The sequence below is a fragment of the Callorhinus ursinus genome, unplaced genomic scaffold (genome assembly GCF_003265705.2).
Source record: "Callorhinus ursinus isolate GAN/ISIS: 27379988/994484 unplaced genomic scaffold, GSC_fseal_2.0 scaffold71, whole genome shotgun sequence".
Classification (NCBI taxonomy): Eukaryota; Metazoa; Chordata; class Mammalia; order Carnivora; family Otariidae; genus Callorhinus; species Callorhinus ursinus.
The window spans coordinates 5898310-5917445 of NW_027397133.1; the positions used below are offsets into that span (position 1 = coordinate 5898310).

At 52.8% G+C, this 19136-nt stretch overlaps 1 protein-coding gene across 5 annotated transcripts; it reads left to right on the forward strand.

Moving 5' to 3' along the window:
• The first annotated feature begins 225 nt into the window (after nt 1–225).
• SMG9 (SMG9 nonsense mediated mRNA decay factor) lies at nt 226–18767 on the forward strand. 5 transcript variants are annotated; one of them, XM_025849663.2, is made up of 14 exons: nt 233–445; nt 2983–3138; nt 5554–5628; nt 5718–5982; nt 6077–6174; nt 7729–7841; nt 10309–10420; nt 12302–12397; nt 12802–12887; nt 15524–15630; nt 16351–16458; nt 16630–16758; nt 17032–17176; nt 18242–18767. In XM_025849663.2, the coding sequence occupies exons 2-14, from the start codon at nt 2989–2991 to the stop codon at nt 18318–18320; spliced, it is 1563 nt and encodes a 520-aa protein (XP_025705448.1). In that variant the 5' UTR covers nt 233–445; nt 2983–2988; the 3' UTR covers nt 18321–18767. The 5 variants fall into 5 exon arrangements, with proteins under 5 accessions (XP_025705451.1, XP_025705448.1, XP_025705450.1 ...); XM_025849664.2 differs by lacking the exon at nt 233–445 and adding an exon at nt 482–562; XM_073886585.1 differs by lacking the exon at nt 233–445 and adding an exon at nt 608–1229.
• Nucleotides 18768–19136: the final 369 nt, after the last annotated feature.

Consider the following 19136-nt stretch of genomic DNA (forward strand, 5'->3'; position numbering starts at 1 on the left):
TCTCTTCCTCTGGGTTACACTCCCACAGAAGCCCCGACAGACGCGCACGCGCACTAAGGCGGAACCGCAGCGTTCTCCCCCCCTCCCCCGTCATCCGCATGCGTGCTGAGGCCAACCACCTCCATCGACGCACGCTCAACCCGGCGCTGACGTTCCGTTCTCGCTCGCCCAGCCCTCGGCGCATGCGCAAGGACAGCACCCCCGCGGGTCCTGCTCTCAGCTCGGTACCGCGCTACCTCCTCCTCCTCTTTCGGCCCTGCGTTCCTTGGGTGCTTCCGGGGTGCCTAGACCGGTTCCGAGTGACCGGTGCCTGCTCTCTCGGTCTCCCCCACGCTCCTTGTCCCCCAGACGCCATTTACAGGCCCGTGGTTTGTGGCGGAACCTCCCCCCCCGGCCAAAGCGCGCGTAGCGCTGCGCCCCAAGAGCCAATCAGCAGCCGCCTTAGGTAAGGGACCCGCAAGCCCGCGCGAGGCTCGTGGTTCGGCAGGGGGCGGGGCGCGGGGCGCGTTTCGGGGCCCCGCCCCCTTTTCGACCGCTAAACGGTCGCTCGGACGCCTGGCGGGTATGCGGAACTGAGTAGGGAGCGAAGGGCAACACTTTAAAATACCGGGTTGGCCGGCGTTGGGTGGGGACCGGTAAATAATGTGTAAATAGGAACTCCGGTTCTGGGAGGGCCTAAGTATTGTAAAGGTCCCAACGATAGCGTGTAAAGGGAAACAAGTTTTGGGATCACGCTCGCAGAGGGTATACAAACAGACCCTATGTGCCCGGGAGGTCCTTTAAATACTGCGTAAAAAGAAACTTAAGTTGTAGGGTTCCCCATAGGCTTGCAAGCAGGTGCCTAATTATGGGGGGGTGCCCTCTGAGCAATTTCTAGACTCGTAAGTTCTCGGGGGTCCCCCATATGCAAACTTGTAAATATATGTGTTCAGGTGTTAGGGGGTCCTTAGAAAAATAGTGTGAATCGACTCTTAACGTTCTGGGGGTGGGGGTGGGCATAGATATGGAGTCAGGAGTTGGCAAATAGACACAGGTTCGGGGAGAATCCCCACAAGGGTCATATGAAGAGATGCGCAGGTGGTGAGGAAGCTGCCCAGAGAATGCCTTGTTACATGCCTGACGTCTGCGAGGTCACCGTCAGAGTCCTGTAAATAAACACAGACTGGCTTCAAGCATTTTGGGAGAATCCTCAAAGGAGCCTGGAAATACTGGGGGTCCCCAAATTGCATGTAGGTGGACTCAGATTCTGGGGAGCTCCCCCTTAGAGCTGTCAAGTAGATGCAGATACTGTGGAAGTTCCCAGAATAACATGCAAAGGGACCACTTACTGCGTAGGAAGGGGTCCCCTTGGTGTGTAAACAGATGCTTGAGCGGAATTCCCATTGAGGAAAGATACTTAAGGGTCCGGGTGGGGGGTGGGGCTGTCTCCAGAATAATGTATAAACCAACACTTAGTAGCAGGGGAGGGTGGAGTCCCGATTTCTGAGGGGAATCTCCCTCAGAGACTGTAAACAGTCATTTAAGTGCTGAGTGGATCCTTTTCCATAAGCATGTGTAAACAGGCCTTGCCCTCCTGTCTCAGGCAGTTTGAGCTCAGTTTCTGGCGGGAGAGGTCACTTGGAGCCAATGAGGAGCTAGACAAGCCGCTGCCTGGCTAGCAAAATTATTCCCACATCCTGCAAACACTGCAGTTCTGGAGAAAGAATCTCGCACAGGGACCTGTTAGTCACTGTTTGCTTGGGTGGGGAGGGGGGGATTCATAGTATGATTTCACAGGCAGCTGTAGACTAAGAGCTAAGCAAGGGTCAGCAAACCTTCTGTCAAGGGCCAGAGGGGAATTGAGATTCTGCAGGCCGTACTGTCTCTGTCTCAACTACTCAGTTCTGCCATTGTATGAAGAAGGCAGCTGTAGACAATTGATAAATTGATGGACTTGGCTGTGTTCCAATAAGACTTTATTCGCAAAAACAGAAGGCAGCCCTGATTTGGTCCATAGGCTACAGTTTTACCAACTTGACCTGTGAGCTATATCGTAAATGGCTTTATAGTCCTGCAAACAGACTAAGTACTCAGACACTTCCCTAGCATGAAGTGTAAACAGCTGGGGAAACTCCCTAGCGGGACCTATAAAGATAATTAAATGGTAGGGAGTGGATCATATCGGTAGCAGTACATATTATAACATCTTAGATTAACCACTGGTGAGACCTTGGTGTGTGAGGGATGGCAGACCATCAGAAATGGAAGGTAAACAGACTGATGCCAGATGAGACACCAGATGAAAATAGGCCCTTGAATGCCCTGCATATGCCAGTATTCGGTAATCAAAACAGTAGTTGTCGGACTGAGGATCATGTTACTGATTTGTAAGGAAATGCTTTGCTGCAGTTTGGGAAAGATGTCCCATTTTTATGTGACTCTCCCCCTATGAGTTATACTCACGTTGGGGCAAAGGCGTTAATAGTCGGGAATAGTTTTGGCTACAAGTAAGAGAAGTGTATTTGTTTCTCACCACATCCAGAAGTAGACAATGTAAAGTTAATAATAGGGGACTCCCTAATCTTTTTCTATCATGCCTTCTTCCTTCCAGTCCGAGGTGGCTGCTTGAGCTTCAGCCTGCACACCACATTCCTTCCAGCCAGGAGGAGGGCAAAAGGCATGTGCCAGTGTCTGTGAAGGAAAGTTCCTGAAAGCTGCCAAAACACACTTCTGGTTCATATCAGTGGCCAGAAAGAACTTAGTCACATGGCCACCTACCTGCAAATTATGCTGGGAAGTGTGTTCTGGACAGCCATGTGCCCTGCTCAGAACTGAGGGTTTTATATTTTTTGGAAGAAGTAAAGGAAGAGTAGATCTTGAGAGCCAGCTGGAGCCACTGCCACAGCCACAGAGCTCTCGAAACAAAATGCCTTTTTGCAGTCCAGAGTGAGCCAGATCAGAGAGCGTCTCTTCACCCTGAAATCAACCTCTTTCTCTCTGTAGGCAACCATGTCTGAGTCTGGCCATAGTCAGCCTGGGCTCTATGGGATAGAGAGGCGGCGACGGTGGAAGGAGCCTGGCCCTGGCGGCCCCCAGAATCTCTCTGGGCCTGGTGGTCGGGAGAGGGACTACATTGCCCCATGGGAGAGAGAGAGACGGGTGAGTGAGTGGACCCAAGGACAACATCCATGTATCCACTCGTTCCACAAATGTTTTTTAAGCACCTGCCATGTGCCAGGCACTAATCTAGATGCTGGGACTCTGTGAACAAAACTGACTGGCCTCATGGAGTAAGGGCAGAGAGCGACAAAGGGGGCTGTCTTAGATGAAGTGGACAGAGAGGGCCTCCCTGAAGAGGTGAGGAAATACACCATGACAAGATGTGAGTGAAGGGCATGCTGGGACAGAAGAGCAAATGTGAAGGCCCTGAGCCCTGTGTGTGGTGTATTCAGGGAGTAGCCAGAAGCCAGCGTGGCTGCAGAGGCTGAAGAACAGAAGGTGATTGAAGAACATTTCAGAGAGGTAACTCAGGCAGATCACGTTGGACCTGAGAGGCCTGGGAAAGGAGTTTGGATTTCACCGAATGAAATTGGCATTGGAGAGTTTGAGCTGAGAGGTACCATAAGCTCGCATTTTAAAGAGTCGTATAATAACAGCAGTAGCTGTTTTTTTTTTGTTTTGTTTTGTTTTTTTAGATTTTATTTGAGAGAGCACGCATGCAAGCAGGGAGAGGGAGAGAGACAGGCAGACTCTGCACTGAGCATGGAGCCTGATGCAGGGGCTTGATCCCGTGACCCTGCGATCATGACCTGAAGCGAAATCTAGAGTCAGATGCTTAACCCGCTGAGCCACCCAGGCGCCCCATAACGACAGCAGCTGTTACTATCTGTTGAGTGGCATGCAGCATGCTGGGCACCACGCAGAGTGCTTTAACATCCTTTGGGGTCTTCCTGAACCCTGAGAGCTACCCCATGAAGGAGAACCTAGGATAGATTTGATTTTCACTAATGAAGAAAATGAGTCTCAGAGGAGAAGGGACTTACCCAGAGTCACAGAGTCAGTAAGCTTTGGGGCCAGAACTCAAGCCCATATCCAGCCGAGCCCAAGCACAGCCTATTCTGTCTGCTGCAGTGTCCTGGGCTGGGAATCAGGAGCCTCGGCGTGGGCGCAGGTCCTCCCTTGCTCTCCTCGTGTGCTTAGGTGACTCACTGCCAGAATCTGCCCCCCACTCAGGTTCTTTCTCCACCTCTGAGAGAGGTTTGGGGGGAGGGTGGAAGAAGGTACCAATTGGGACTGGTTTCTGAACCCTAGAACTGCAAACATGAAGAATAATTTATTCACAGTGAGCTCGGCTCTTGCTTGTTCCTTCCCTTGGGTTGCAGGACAGGTAAGAACAAAGGGTCTCTCTCCCTTCCACACATATCCTGGAGGACAGTACCATCTTCCTATACTCTCAGCCTCAGTCCCTGGGTAAGCAACTCCAAAGTCTCTTGTCTTTGTCCCTGACTTTGCCCTTGACTGGCCAGTGGACTCCTCACATCCCCCGTGTCCCCTGCTGACCTCAGCAACTTCCTCCCATTTCTCCTCCTCCCAGTATCCGTGACAGCCCATTGGGCCTCATCCTGGACCCCCCCCCTCCCATGCCGGTCAGACACGAGTGCTGCACACTGTGCCTCCTGAATACATCTGTCCACCATCTTCTTGCTGCCCGCACAGCCTCGGTCCCACATACCCTCCCCTCCTCCCTGGCCTTCTGAAGGCCCACAGCCTCTCTTGTAGTTCTCTCAACTGTTCTTTCCAGAGCACTTCTATGCGCTTTTGTTTGTTCTTCACCATCGGCCAGTATCCCCAACATATGGTGAAGAAACAGACCCGGTGAAGGTTCATGCGTTTCCTCAGGAACCAGAAAAGAACAAGACGCAAACTCAGATCTCTCCCTTTTCTTATCAAGCAGGTCGGGGGTGAGTCAAAAGAAGCATGAGGAGGGCAAGGTGTGGGAATCAGGCCACTGGCTTGGCAGGCACAGGAGTGGAGCTGAGGAGCGAGGATGGCAGCTATCAGGTAGTGAGCACCTGCCACGTGGACCGCTTACAAGTTCATCTACTTTCGGCCTTGTGCAAGTCCCCTGAAGAAATGCCTGTTGGCCAATCCCTGTTGGCCAAATGAGGAAACAGGCCGAAGTAAGGGTGGTTCCTCATCCAAGTTCACACAGCCAACAAAAGGCAGGGCCAAGTTTGAACCCAGATCTAGCTCCAGAGCCCTAGCTCCTACCTGGGCTTTGTTGTCTGGCAGAGGCAGCTGAATGCAGTTCTGGAGCCAGGCTGCCAGGGTTCAAATCCTGGCTCCATTGCTTGTTGGCTGTGTGACCTTGGGCAAGGCATTTGACCTCTCTGGAACTCAGTGTCTTCATTTGTAAAATGGGGATAATCGTATCTGTCTCCCGGGGTTGTTGGTGGAATTGAAAAGCTAATATATGACGGCATTTAGAATTGTACCTGGCACATGGAAGGCCTTTGGGAGTGTCCAGGAGAGCCAGGGGAGCCGTTCCTGAGTAACTGCCCTCCCTCACCACAGGATGGCAGCGAAGAGACAAGCTCGTCAGTCATGCAGAAAACCCCCATCATCCTCTCAAAACCTCCGGCAGAGCGGGTGAGCAGGGAAGAATCTTCTGACGGGGAGGCTGGGAGCAGTTAGGGCAAGGATCTCCCCCACTGACTGGAACGTTCTCTCTCCCACAGTCAAAGCAGCCACCACCTCCAACAGCCCCTGCTGCCCCACCAGCCCCAGCCCCTCTGGAGAAGCCTATCGTCCTCATGAAACCACGGGAAGAGGGGAAAGGGCCTGCATCTGCAACAAATGCTTCCACCCCTGAGGGCACTGCCCCTGCACCCCCTGCAGCCCCCGCACCACCCAAGGGAGAAAAGGAGGGGCAGAGGCCCACACAGCCTGTGTACCAGATCCAGAACCGAGGCATGGGCACTGCCGCACCAGCAGCCATGGACCGTGAGTTGGGGCCGGGCAGGATCTGGCTGGGGGCTGGAACGCCCTCACACGGACCCTCATCACATCCTGTCTCCTGCTTTCCCCCTGTCTCCAGCGGTCGTGGGCCAGGCCAAACTACTGCCCCCAGAACGCATGAAGCACAGCATCAAATTGGTAGACGACCAGATGAATTGGTGTGACAGCGCCATTGAGGTACTGCACGCTTGAGCTCGCCCAGGTCCCACATCTTGCCACGTCCACCCTGCCTCCCACCGCCACTCTCTCTGCAGGCAGTACCAGACCGGACAGCTTTCAGGCAGTTGCAATGAGGAGAGAGAAGGAATCAAAGTCCTCACCTAGCCAGGGCTGAATGGCAGTGGCTTCCACTAGATCAGTTGTGCTGGTTGTTAAAATACTGAAATAGTTTGCTATTGGTTGGCAAGGAGGGACTCCCACTGCCACCCAGATGCCATCCCACAGCAGGGCACTCCTGGACTCTGCTCCAGTTCCTTTCCTAATTGGGTGAAACCCAAGCTGTACCACTGTTAACTGGTTTGAATCTCACTCCCCGGTGGTTCCCCGTCCATCACGGTGGCCCCTGCTCTGGTTCAGACCTCACATTCCTGGACTGCCCTACCTCCAGTCTCCCAGGCTTCATTTCTCCTCTGCTGCTGCTTTCCGCTCCTAGACCCGTCACATCCCATCCCTGCCCAGATTCTCCCAGATGTGTCCCTTTTCCTTCTTCAACAGCTTGGACTTTCTAAAACAACATGCCAGGCCCATCTTTTACCTGGCCTGCTGCCTTTCTGTGTCCACTGTCTTACTGATACCAACTGGGAGCTTTAAAACAAAACAAAACAAAAGCCAGTGTCCAGGCCTACTCTTCAAGTAGGACGCTCTGCAGTGTTGAGAGTGTACTTGCATCTTCTAGTGTGGTAGCCACTCTCTGTCCCCATATCCCCACATGTGGCTAGTATAACTAAGGAGCTAAATTTTTAGCTTTGTTTAATCTTAATTGAGTTTAAATGGCCACATGTGGACAGCATCTAGCTTATTGAACAGGGCGAGGCCTAGGTACTCTGCTTTAATGTGTCTAGGGTTAGGCCCGAGATTAGCTGCTACTGCTTTTTTTTTTTTTTTAAGCTCCAGGTGATTCTAAGGAGCCAGTTGAGGACTTTTCTGTTTTTCTTGAGGAGTGTCTCTCACACCCCCTGGTGGTGGAAGGCATCAGAACTGATGGGCCAGAGGTGAAGGTCTCAGAATTTTCCAGGAGCCTTAAATCCCACATACAGGAGCCCAGATGGACTGACCTCCCCTTCCTGCACTCTCTTCCCGTTTTCATGCTTTCCCAACCTGCCAGAAGCTGAACGCACTCCAGGAGTCTGCTCCGGTAGCCCTCGGTTACTAGTCCTGTCTTCCTCCACCTGTTCCTCCACCGGTCCTTCATTCCTGTGCCTTCCTCCCTTCAGCAAAGTCAGGTTCCCCTTTTTCCCCACTGTGTTCCGGCCACATTATTAGCTTGTTGGCCATGCCAGGCTCTTCTCTACTTGGGAGCTCTCACAGTTATTCTTTGTGCCATCACATACATACACAGGCCCTTTGCCCAACTCAGGGGATTGAAGCCATCGAAGTTTGTCTTCATATCTGAAGAGGCAGGCAGGCCAGCCATGAAAGTCTCTGCCCTGCCCCCACCCCCACCCCCGCGTCTCACTTCCACTCCAGCAGCTGACACATTTATGAGGGTCACATTCCTTCATCTTCCCACAGTACCTGTTGGATCAGACTGACGTGTTGGTGGTTGGCGTCCTGGGCCTCCAGGGGACAGGCAAGTCCATGGTCATGTCATTGTTGTCGGCCAACACTCCTGAGGAGGACCAGAGGTAAGGGGTGTGGAAGGCCAGGAGGGAGGTGGGCACCGACCTGGGACGGGGAAGGGTGGGCCTGGGCATGGCAAGTGGTGTTACCAGAGGACTTTGGGATAATGTATCACCTCCCATGGCCTCAATGCCTTTGTCAGATGAGGGTGGTTAGGGGCTGGGCTAAATATTTGTGTAGCTCCAAGGTAACCAGTCCTGTTCCTCCCTCCCTCCCTTCCTGCCTTGCCCCCAGGAATAATGGTACAGAGCCCAGCTTTGGATTTAGGCTGACCTCAGTCTCAGCCCTGCCACTCACCAGTTATTTGACCTTGCGCAGGTTACTTCACTTCCCAATATCTCACTTCGTCGTCTGTAAAGTGGCTTTTGAAGGATAAGATCAGGAAGGCAAACGTTAACAAGAACGTGACGCAGAGCAAATGCTCACAGGATATTGGTTGATAAGTCCTGGTAAATAGAACGGGGAAAGAGACCCAGATGTAGGGTGTGGGTTCTAGACCAACCTCAGTCCTGCATTTTTGAGGAAGGATGGCGATGATTGTAAGGTAAAGGATGAAATCACAGGAGAAGATTTGGGGAAGAGGAAGCTTAAGAACTAGGGACCAAAACTGAGGGCAGGGGAGGAAAGGGGAAAAGGCAGGGACTAGGGAGAAGGGGACATGCACAGTCTGATTAAGGAAGACTCAGACTGGGCAAGGAGAAAGGGTAGTAGCCACTTAGGATTGTCTAAAAAAACATAGGGGTTTGGTTTTTTGAATAAAACAGGGGATACTACCTTGCACTCTATGAGTGGGCATCGGGGTCCATGAACCTCCCAACAGTAAATGCAGAATTTTGCACATGTCTGCAGTCAGGCTTTTCTTCTAGGGAAAGGGTCTGTAGTTTCCACTAGATCTTAGAGGGGTCTGATGGAGACCCAGAACAGGTTAAGTACCACTATTGTGAGACTATACATCCTCTAGAACCAGAGTTGTGGGGTTGCCCTTCCTCCCATGTCCGCGCCATCTCCTCTCATAACTTGTAACTTAAGCTCACCTTGGCTCCACTTGGGAGCAGCTCCAGCTCTCTCAGATGGCATTCTTTCCATCTCAATTTCCCCCAACTAGCGAAATTTGCCCCAGCTCTGAGTTCAGATTCCTGAGCTAGAGAGAATTCTGTTGGCCTCACTAGTCTTTCTGAGCCATGTCAGCCTGTGGCGTGGTGGATTTTGATGCCAACTCTTGCCATCAGATCTCTTGATTATGGTAAGAATACATCTGCTTCTCCCCTTTTTCATTTCTATCTCCTGGTCCAAGCCTCTGACATCTCCCCTGGAGGATGCCAAGAACCTCCTTACTGGTCTCCCTGCTTTCGTTCAATTCAACTAGTATTTATTGAGTGCTTATGATGTGCCAGGCACTGTTCTGGATGCCGGGCATACAACAGCAAAGAATATTAGCAAAAATCTTTGTCGATAGTGAACAAAATTTGACATGTTCGAAGATGATAACCACCCAGGAAGGGATTATAGGGAAGCAGTATGGGCGCTAGATTACAGTTCTAAATCCAGTGGTCAGGGAAGGCCTCACTAAGGGGGACGTTGAGAAAAAGCAGACATGGAGGAGGGAGAGTATTCTAATCAGGGAATGGTAAAAGCTGGCCTCTGAGGCAAGCGCTTGGTTGGTGTGTGCAGCACAGTGTGGAGGCCGTGGAGCTGGAGCAGAGTGAGCAAGACAGGAAGTCATAGGCTATCAGGTCAGAGAGGTTAAGGGAGGGGCACCTGGGTGGCTCCAGAGGAAATCTCTTTGTCCGAGCCACAGAATGTGACCAAGTTAGTTCAGGTGGTTTAGGGCAAGGCTCAGCTCTGCCTTCTTTGCTCTCTTCTCCCCATCCAGCACAGGTAGAATCGAGGGAAACTCTCCTCACAGGGGAAGAACTGGGAACCAAGTTCTACAACCAAACAGCCTCTCGCTCTGGGGGTGGGGAGTACTCAGTGCTGCATCTTCAGTGCCTGACCTGTGGCAAGTGTACTTGGTAATTAATAGCTAACAGTTATGCATCACTGCATATCAGGCAGGGTCCTAAGGTCCTTACATGTATTAGCCTCATAGTAACCCTAAGGGTTTTGAGACCAGTGTTATCCCTATTTATAGATGAGGAAACAGAGAAGAAAGAGATTAAGGACTTGCCCAAAGCCACCTAGCCAGGAAGACACGGAGCTGGGATTTGAATCCCAGCAGTCTAGCAAAGTCCCTACTCTTAAATACCTCAGGCTACTGACTTCATTAAATGAGTTGACAGACCTACTTAGGAGTAAGGGTAAAGTCATGTGGAATAAAATGTAGGCCCCCAGACAGCAGGGGCCACAGATGGAAAGGCTTTGTGGGCAGGCAGGGAACCATGCCTCACGTGCTCCTTTCACAGGGTAATACTCCGGAGGTGTCAAAGGCTGAGAACCAGACCTCTAATGCACCCCACCTGCTCCTCTCCACAGGGCATATGTTTTCCGGGCCCAGAGTGCCGAAATGAAGGAACGAGGGGGCAACCAGACCAGTGGCATTGACTTCTTTATTACCCAAGAGCGGATTGTTTTCCTGGACACGCAGGTGCCAGCCTCCACATGCCCCACCCTACTGCATGCCACATTCAGCTCCATCCCTGAATATTTTTAAGCTAGAATCCTGTTTGCATTCCACGTGGTTTCAGCCAAGTTGTGTCTTTTCTTGGTCTTTAGTCTCTTAGCATATTTTGCCTCCCTCCCCTCCCATCCATCCTGTACACAGTAGCCTAAAGAATCTTCTAGCAGAGTGGTTAAGTGTGTGGGCCCTGGAGTCGGTCTGTGTGTGTCCAGGTTCTGCCCCTTCAATCCTTACCAGTTGGGTGACTTGAAGCAGGTGTTTACCTCCCCCACCGCCCCCCCCCAGCCCCACCGACCTCAGTTTCTTTGTCTATAAATGGGGACGGTAATTTGTTCTCAGCCTCACAGGATCCTTGCAAGGATTCAGTAGAACAGTCCAGGCAGAGTACTTGGCATAGGACCTGGCATATGGTTAGTGCTCAGGCCCACCACTGTCATTAGAACTGACCTGTCATGGGTTTGGCAGTTTTCCTCATCTTCCCCCTGCCCTCAGGCAGAGCCCCTATTCCGTAGCATGGTGTTCAAGGCCTGTGGGGCTTGCCTCCTTCCTATTCCAGCCTCCCCGCTCTGGTCTAGTGTCTGGCTGCACCACACTCACCACAGGGCCTTGCCATGATCTCCCTCCCTTCTGGGCTCTCCTCATCCCGTTCCTTTGTCTGAAACAGCCTCTTCCTCAGTTTTCTGAAGTGGGAGGAATGTCATTGCCTACCTTGTAGGGTTTTGTGAGGCTTCAGTGAGTGAATACAAGTGAAGTCCTAGTGACAGTGCTGGACACGAAGCACGTACTTCCTACTCTTCGCTGGCAGTATCATGATCATGGGAACACCCTCTCTCCCCTTGCCTTTTTGCCTGGATGATGCCTTCTCCCCCCAGAAGGCTTCCCCTCCTCTGAGCGCCCGCCAGTGCCGTGTGCACCTTCCGTGGCAGCACTGCTTTCTCAGCCTGTTTCATGTGTCCTGCCCCCACTCCGCCCCCACTCCGCCCCTGCCTGGAGCTCTTCAGGGAGCAGCTCTGCTGGTCAGGGCCTGGCCCGTAGTTGGTGCCCACTGAATGTTGATGGAACAAAGTTCTAGTCACCACAGGCATTGATGACACAGAGAGTGGAGAATCTGCAAATGTGGCATGAGGTCTGTGAGGCAGGCCCTCTGCAGGGGCCACCGGGACCTAGAGACCAACCGAACTGCTGTGTGCTGGGTCCAAGACCCACGTGGAGCAGAACGGGAGTCAGGACAGAACAGAGCATGCAGCGTTGGGAGTTCTGGAAAGCCAGCAGTTGGGAAAGCCCCTTACTTAAAGAACTCCACTCATGGCAGGAAGAAGTCAAGAAGACTGTCAAGCTGACGTAACTCTTAGTGGTTTTTGAATGGAATATTCCTTTGAGAAAAGGTGATGAACTCACCACTGATTTTTTTTGCACCCACTGATGCAGTTTTTAAATCCTCACCAATTTTCACACTAATCCTTGTGTTTTTTTGACCAAAGTAATTATCTTACCGAAGTTTTGAAAGCATTTGAAACAACTAAGGGAAGAAAAGGCTCTTGAAGGGACATGACTCGTCCAAGTCAGGGTTACATTTATTAGCACTAGGAGGGTTCTCTTGAGCATGAGGCGTTGAGAGCAGTGGTGATTTGGAAAAGAGCTGGGGGGGTGCATTTGCTTGGAGACGTTCTTCTTTCACCTCCTCTTGCGGACTAGCACTTACTCATTAGAAACTGCCCATGTCTCTCACCTCACTTTGTTCTGAGAGAGGCGAGGTAGTTGCCTTCAACATGTGGAACTTAGGTGGCTGCAACCCTTAGGGTCCCGACCACCAGCCCCTTTCCTGACACCTTCTCTTCCTTGCTGCAGCCCATCCTGAGCCCCTCCATCTTGGACCACCTTATCAACAATGACCGCAAGCTGCCTCCAGAGTACAACCTGCCCCACACCTATGTTGAGATGCAGGTGAGGAGGCCAAGCCAGTGCTAGGGAAGAGGTCTCACCCTTCCCCTCAAGATTTGTGATGGGGAGCTGGATATGGGTTTTACCTAGTTTCTGCTTCATAAAAAGCCCGGGGTGCCCCATGAGCTGTAGGATAGAATAGCACTGAGAGTCCTGTCTGGCTCTACTCCTGACTGTGCTCCTCCGAAAAGTCATTTCCTGCCCCTTCCCCCTTCAGGCCTCGTTACCTGCCTGGGTAAGATGGGGGTGATCATTCCTACCTTGCCTTACGTACGGATGGCCATAAAGGAAGTGCCAGCATAGTCTGAGGCCCTTGCCCTGCTGCCCCTCGGCTAAATCCTGGGAACGGGCCCCACTCTGGGCAGAGGGGACCTTCAACTCTGTCGTCCCTTCCTGCCCACTCTCAGTCACTCCAGATTGCTGCTTTCCTCTTCACGGTCTGCCATGTGGTGATCGTTGTCCAGGACTGGTTCACAGACCTCAGTTTATACAGGTGAGGAGCAGGTGGGGAGGGGGAGCCAGGCAAGAGATGGGGACCGGAGACTCAGCCACTTGGGCAGGTCTCACCTGTTCCACATAGCTGCCACGGGACCCCTTCAAAATGTGAGTTGGAGTGGGTCACAGCCACCCAACATACATACACATACTTAAAACTCTCCACTGACTTTTTACATCACTCAGAATAAAATCCAAAGTCCTTCCCAAGCATGACCTACACGGTCCTACAGGTACAGTCCCGGTCGTCTCACTGCCCTTCCCTCTCACCGCTTTCCCTCACTTCTTCCATTAAAGCCCTAATGACCTCATGGCTACTCTTCATGCGGCCTAGGATCTCTGCACTCCATCCCTCGGCTGGAAATATTCTTCCTGCGAACCTCAGACTCTCTCCTGTCCTTTGCACCACCCCAGGCCTTCCCGATACAACCCCCCTTTACTCCCCACTTCGTAGTCTCCTGTGTTTTCCTTCATTTGCATTTATCACTCCCTGACAGGACATTGCAGATCTCTTTATGGTCCGTCTCCCCCCCATTAGAATGTAAGCCCCAGGAGCCCCAGTGCCTCACACAGTGCCTGGCACAAGGTAGATAATTAACACATGTTTGTTGAGTGAAGAGCATCATCAGGATCTGGCTTGTCCATCTCCTCCAGGCATGGGTACCATTCCGTCGGTACCCTGGCAGACAGGAAAAGGGAAGGAGTTGGGATCTGGCAGGAGTCGTGCCTGAAGCAGCTGGAGGTTCTAGAAATGCCCCCCCACCCAGGCAAACTGGCTTAGAACCTAAGGCACAAGGGTTCCTCTTGGCCTCAGGCCCTAGGGGATAGCGGTGTGGAGGCCAGCTGCCTTGGGCGCAGGGCCCAGACAGGAGGAAGGAACAGGAGCTCATGGGGAGGGGAGAGCTGAGCCAAGGGAAGCAGATGTCTCCAAAGTGAGGCAGCCCTGGGTTTGAACCCCAGCTCTTATTAGATGAGTGGCTTTTTTTTCCTTAGCTCCTCATAGGCAAATTGTTTTATGCAGATTAAATGAGTTAAGGAATTCAAAGCATTCAGCATAGCGTAGTACCTGGTACATAGTAAGCAACTGATGAGTGGAAGCTTAACATTTATATTAGTAACCCCGGGGGTGGGGGTGAACTCTGGGTCTGGCCAACAGTAAAAATGGCTTTCTGGGAGAGTCAGCTGTTGGGACTTGATCGAAATGTCTTATTTCTGAACCCCCCCCCCACCATTGTGTATTTGAATTCATTCACATGACAAATATATTGAACAGTTATGGATGCCGTTCACTGTTCTGGGCACTGAGGACACAGGTTTGAATAAAACAGACTGCCCTGTGGAGTTTACATTCTGATTGGGGCATAGACTCAGGATGGCACATGGCAGAGCCTAGCGGTGGGCTTCTTAGCAGGTGAGCCCCTTGAAACTGGATGACATACTTATATGTAAGTGTGTCTGTGTGAGAATATCCATAGCTTTTTATTGGGTACCATTATCCCCTACCTCAGATAGCATTTATTTTATTTACATGTTTGGAAAATTTATTTTAAAATAGCATAAATTGAAATTTCGGTCCACACAGAAACCTGCACATGGATGTTTATAAAGCAGCTTTATTCACGGGGCTCCTGGGTGGCTCAGTCGGTTAAGCGTCTGACTCTTGATTTTGGCTCAGGTCATGGTCTCAGCGTGGTGCGATCAAGCCCTGCATCAGGCTCCGTGCTGTGCGTGGAGTCTGCTTACAATTCTCTTTCTCCCCCTCTCCCTACTTCTGCATGCTCACGTGCGTGTTCTCTTTCTCAAATAAATAAAGCAGCTTTATTCATAATTGCCAAAAGTAGGAAGCAGTCAAGATATCTTTCAGTAGGTAAATTAATAAACTGGTACATCCAGACAATGGAATATTATATCAAACCATGAAAAGACATGGAGACAGTACATATTCTTAAGTGCATATTACTAAGTGAAAAGCCAATTTGAAAGGGCTACTGTAGGATTCCAACTATATGACATTCTGGAAAAGGCAAAACTGTGGAGACAAGTAAAAAGCTCAGGGGTTGGGAGGGGAAGGAGGGGTGAATATGTGGAGCACAGAGGATTTTTAGGGCAGTGAAACCTTCGTTATAATACTGTATGGTAGATATATGATATTTTTGTCAAAACTCAGAATACACAACACCAAGAGGGCACCCTAATGTAAACCATGGACTTTGGGTGATAATAATGTGTCGTAGGTCCATTGGAATATTGATAGTGGGGGAGGCTATGCGTGTGTGGGGCCTGGGTGTCTATGGAAATCCCTGTACTTTACTCAGTTTTGCTGTGATCTTACAAACGCTTTAAAAAATGGAAGTATGTTTTGTGGGGTTTTGTTTTGTTTTTTTTTTTGATAGTATGTTTTTTTAATAGCATAAGCTCATTTAAAAATGCACACATCTGGCAGGGGTCCATGGATTGGTGTCTGAGAGAGTTGTCTCTGAATTCCCTAAAATTGTGTGAGAAATAGGGTGTGGATGCAGCATTTATCTGAGTGTGGTTGTAGTTTTTATCAGATCCACAAAGGGAGCTCTGTCCCTAGGCTGTGGGATAGGGGGTGCCAGTGCCAGAGCACCAACCTCTCACCCCAAACCCCAGGTTCCTCCAGACAGCAGAGATGGTGAAGCCCTCCACCCCATCCCCCAGCCATGAGTCCAGCAGCTCCTCAGGCTCCGATGAAGGCACTGAGTACTACCCCCACCTGGGTGAGAGACTTTCTGGGGGCTGGAGGGGTGGGCAGAGGAGGAATGGGGGGCAAAAACCAGGAGCACTGGGGAAGTGGGGAGCTGGGAGGAAGAAAGAGCAGAATAGCCGCTCCTTCCTCTGAGGGTCCCACGTGACCACCAAGGGCACAAACCCCGAGTCTGGGTCCGGCTCCTGATCCGAATGAGAGCCTTTTGCGGACAGGACCCACATCTGCCCCTTTCTGTGACCCTGGCGTCTCCAGCACAGACTCAGGGAGTGAGTGTTGCAGTAACCCGAGCGGGCCCAGGCACGCTGCTCACCCTCCCTCAGCTGCACACAGGCCAAGCCTGTGCCTGCGCTGCCCTTGCTCTGCTGTGCTCTGCCCACACACTGCTCTTCTACAAAGGTCCAGCCTGTTTATGTCATCCTCGGCCGGGATTTCCCTGCTTCCTCTGTCTCACCAAGCCCCTGGTGCCTTCCCGGCTTACTCCTGAGCCTGTCTTCCTTTTCTGTCGTTTCCATCAGACCGGGGGCTCCTTGGGGGTGGAAACCACATCTGACTCACAGATGCTGGGTCCCCAGCATCACCCAGCGCAGGGCCTGGTGCTAAAGCAAAGTAACATGTCATGTAAACGTTCGCGAGTGCTCTGAACCCAGCACATCTTTGGCATGAGAGGGGAAGTCCACACAGCCAAGCCCCAGCGGCCTCACAGGACTGCATCTCTCTTCCCACCCCTCAGTCTTCCTGCAGAACAAAGCTCGCCGGGAAGACTTCTGTCCTCGAAAGCTGCGACAGATGCACCTGATGATTGACCAGCTCATGGCTCACTCCCACTTGCGTTACAAGGGTGAGGGTCCCTGAACCACCCCCAAGCGGGCCAGCGGCCTCTTGATTCCTGATCCGATCCCGTGGCCCAGACGTCCGGACTGGCCTCCTGACCCTAGCTTGACGCTCTCATCCATGTACCTCCCCTGCCCCTCAGCATAGTACCTGCAGGCTGATGGGTTCTCTCCTCCAGGTACTCTGTCCATGTTACAGTGCAATGTCTTCCCTGGGCTCCCAGCTGACTTCCTGGACTCTGAGGTCAACTTGTTCCTGGTGCCCTTCATGGACAGCGAAGCAGAGAGCGAAAACCCACCAAGAGCAGGTATGGTTCGTCCTGGAGGGAGACACGGGATGCCCTGGTCTGGGGTGGTAGGGACCCACACTGGTCTGAGGGGAGACTCTGCTTGTCCCAGAGGTGCTTGGACCCTTTCGTAGGAGTGTGTGTCCAGGTCATGGAAGTACAGGAAGAGCTGGGCTGGCTCTGAACGGGGAGGTACTCCTGGCACTCCAGCCCAGGATGCCGGGTGACCGGGAGAAAGGAGAGGCCCTCTCTTGGCAGGCTGGCCCCCTTATCCTCCCCACCTCAATGTTCCAGGACCCGGTTCCAGCCCCCTCTTCTCCCTGCTCCCTGGGTACCGGGGCCACCCCAGTTTCCAGTCCTTGGTGAGCAAGCTCCGGAGCCAGGTGATGTCCATGGCCCGGCCGCAGCTGTCACACACAATCCTCACTGAGAAGAACTGGTAAGAGCTCTTGGCAGAGCGGTCGGCGTGGGGGCCCCGCCCTGGCGCAGGCAAGAGGAAGGTCTCGGTGCTCTCTCCGCCTCTCAGCTTCCTTTTCTGAAACATCGACGACTGCTTACCTGCCGGGCAGCGTGCTGCTTCATGTGCTCTTGAGTCCTCGCCAGTAGCCAGCGGGGTGTGAAGTCTTGTCACCAATTTTACTAGTGGGGAAATCTAGGCTCAGAGAAAGGAAATGTCACATAGCACCGTCACACACCTGTGGCCAGGTGTCATTTGATAGTGAGGAGTAGGAACAGGGAGCCCAGTCAGCCTGAGTCAGCCTATTCTGAGGCCCTGAGGGCAGAAAGTGTGGCCTCACAGGAGGGGACACCGGAATGTCCCCACAGCAGCTGCATTCTCCAGCTCTGACTGGATGGCCCAGTCACACTGTCCCCCTCCACCTTCCCTCCTTCTCTGCCGACGAGCTTTCTCTCCCCTGCTCTCACAGAGCCCTGAGCCTCCCCGCCCCGACTTTACATGACTCTGTGTCCGGAGCCCATAGCAGGTCTGCCAGATCCAGGTGGGCACCATCTCCTTTCCGGGAGACACACGTTTGAGAGGGAGATGGCTTGGCTTGGTGCAGCTCTAGCGCGGCTCCCCAGGGTCTGTGATCGGCTGTGGCCAGGCCGGGAGCTCTGTTCCTCTCACTGCCTATGGCAGAGCCCAGGGGGGCGAGGGTCACGCAGCTGTTAGACTCATCATTAGAAGACTCTGGAGGGAGCTAGAGGTAGAACCCCAACCCACAAAGGCCAACACCAAGTGGAGTGGGGAGAAGTTTGGACTCGGGAGTTGGGGCCTGAGGCCTAGGTCCCAGACCAGGCACCTTCAGCTCGGCTCACCCTGGGTGAGGTCTGAGAACCCGGGCCAGTCCTGTCAGCATTACCGTCTTCCCTGCATCCCAACCAAGGAGGCTCTTGTCTTGGGGCGTATGGGGTGTACGCAGGACCTGCTTTCCCACCTGGCCGGGGTCAGTGCAAGGCTGGCCGGCCGCAGCCAGGGCAACTGACTGCTGACCTCCTCCCACAGGTTCCACTACGCTGCCCGGATCTGGGACGGCGTGAAGAAGTCCTCTGCCCTGGCAGAGTACAGCCGCCTGCTGGCCTGAGGCCGAGGGAAGGAACGTCATGCAGAGAACCCCCTTCTGGGTCCCCATGGATGGTGAGGGAGCACACGTGTCCTACCCCCCTGGTGGGCTGGAGAGTGGCAGCAGGCCTAATGGACGAGGGAACGCGACAGTTCTCGCCCAGAGACACGAGGTGTCCAGGGCCAGGCCCTCCCCACCCCGCCCTCAGTGGAGTATTGTTCAGGGGGCAACTTTGAGATCCCACCTCCAACCTGGGACGGGGTGGTTCATCCTCAGTTCCCCGCAGGCAGTGGGAGTAGTCTGAATGGTCCCCAAGAATCCCAGGTTCCATCTTGACCTCCCTCCGCAGGGACAGGAGCAACAGGTCCCTCCTCCCTGACTGTAAGCCCTTTCCTATAAGGTGCAGCAGGGTCTGGGGAGCTCTTCGTTGGGGCAGATCTGGTGGTTCGAATAAAAACAGTCATGCAAGCCCGTTCTGGTGCTTCTCTTCTTCCCCTCTCCCCAGCATGCTGTCCTGGGGACCAGGGCAAATTGGGGTCCCAGCCTTTGGGGGCAGATTACCTGTAGCCACCATTGGAGCCTGATGGGGCCTGAGTGAACTTCCCATGGGCACACATCCACTAGGGGTCATAGAGTTGGCAGGAGCAGTTGGAGACCAGTCTGCTAAGGAGGAAGCCCCTAGAAAGGGGTATTCTCTTTCCTGGGGTGACATCAAGCCTCCCTTCTCCGTGTCACTGATAGGAAAATACAGTGCCCTCCTCTGGCTAAATGCAGTTCCTACCCTCCTGTCCTCTGCTCTCAGTTGGGGACAGTGCCTGCCTTCGGTGAAATGCCTAG

Bases quoted from the DNA above. Each gene is read 5' to 3' on its own strand.
- SMG9 (XM_025849663.2), top strand. From the start codon at position 2,989: ATGTCTGAGTCTGGCCATAGTCAGCCTGGGCTCTATGGGATAGAGAGG. The intron at 5,629-5,717 runs GTGAGCAGGGAA...TCTCTCCCACAG, and splicing joins CAAAACCTCCGGCAGAGCGG to TCAAAGCAGCCACCACCTCC. The intron at 5,983-6,076 runs GTGAGTTGGGGC...CCCTGTCTCCAG, and splicing joins CGCACCAGCAGCCATGGACC to CGGTCGTGGGCCAGGCCAAA.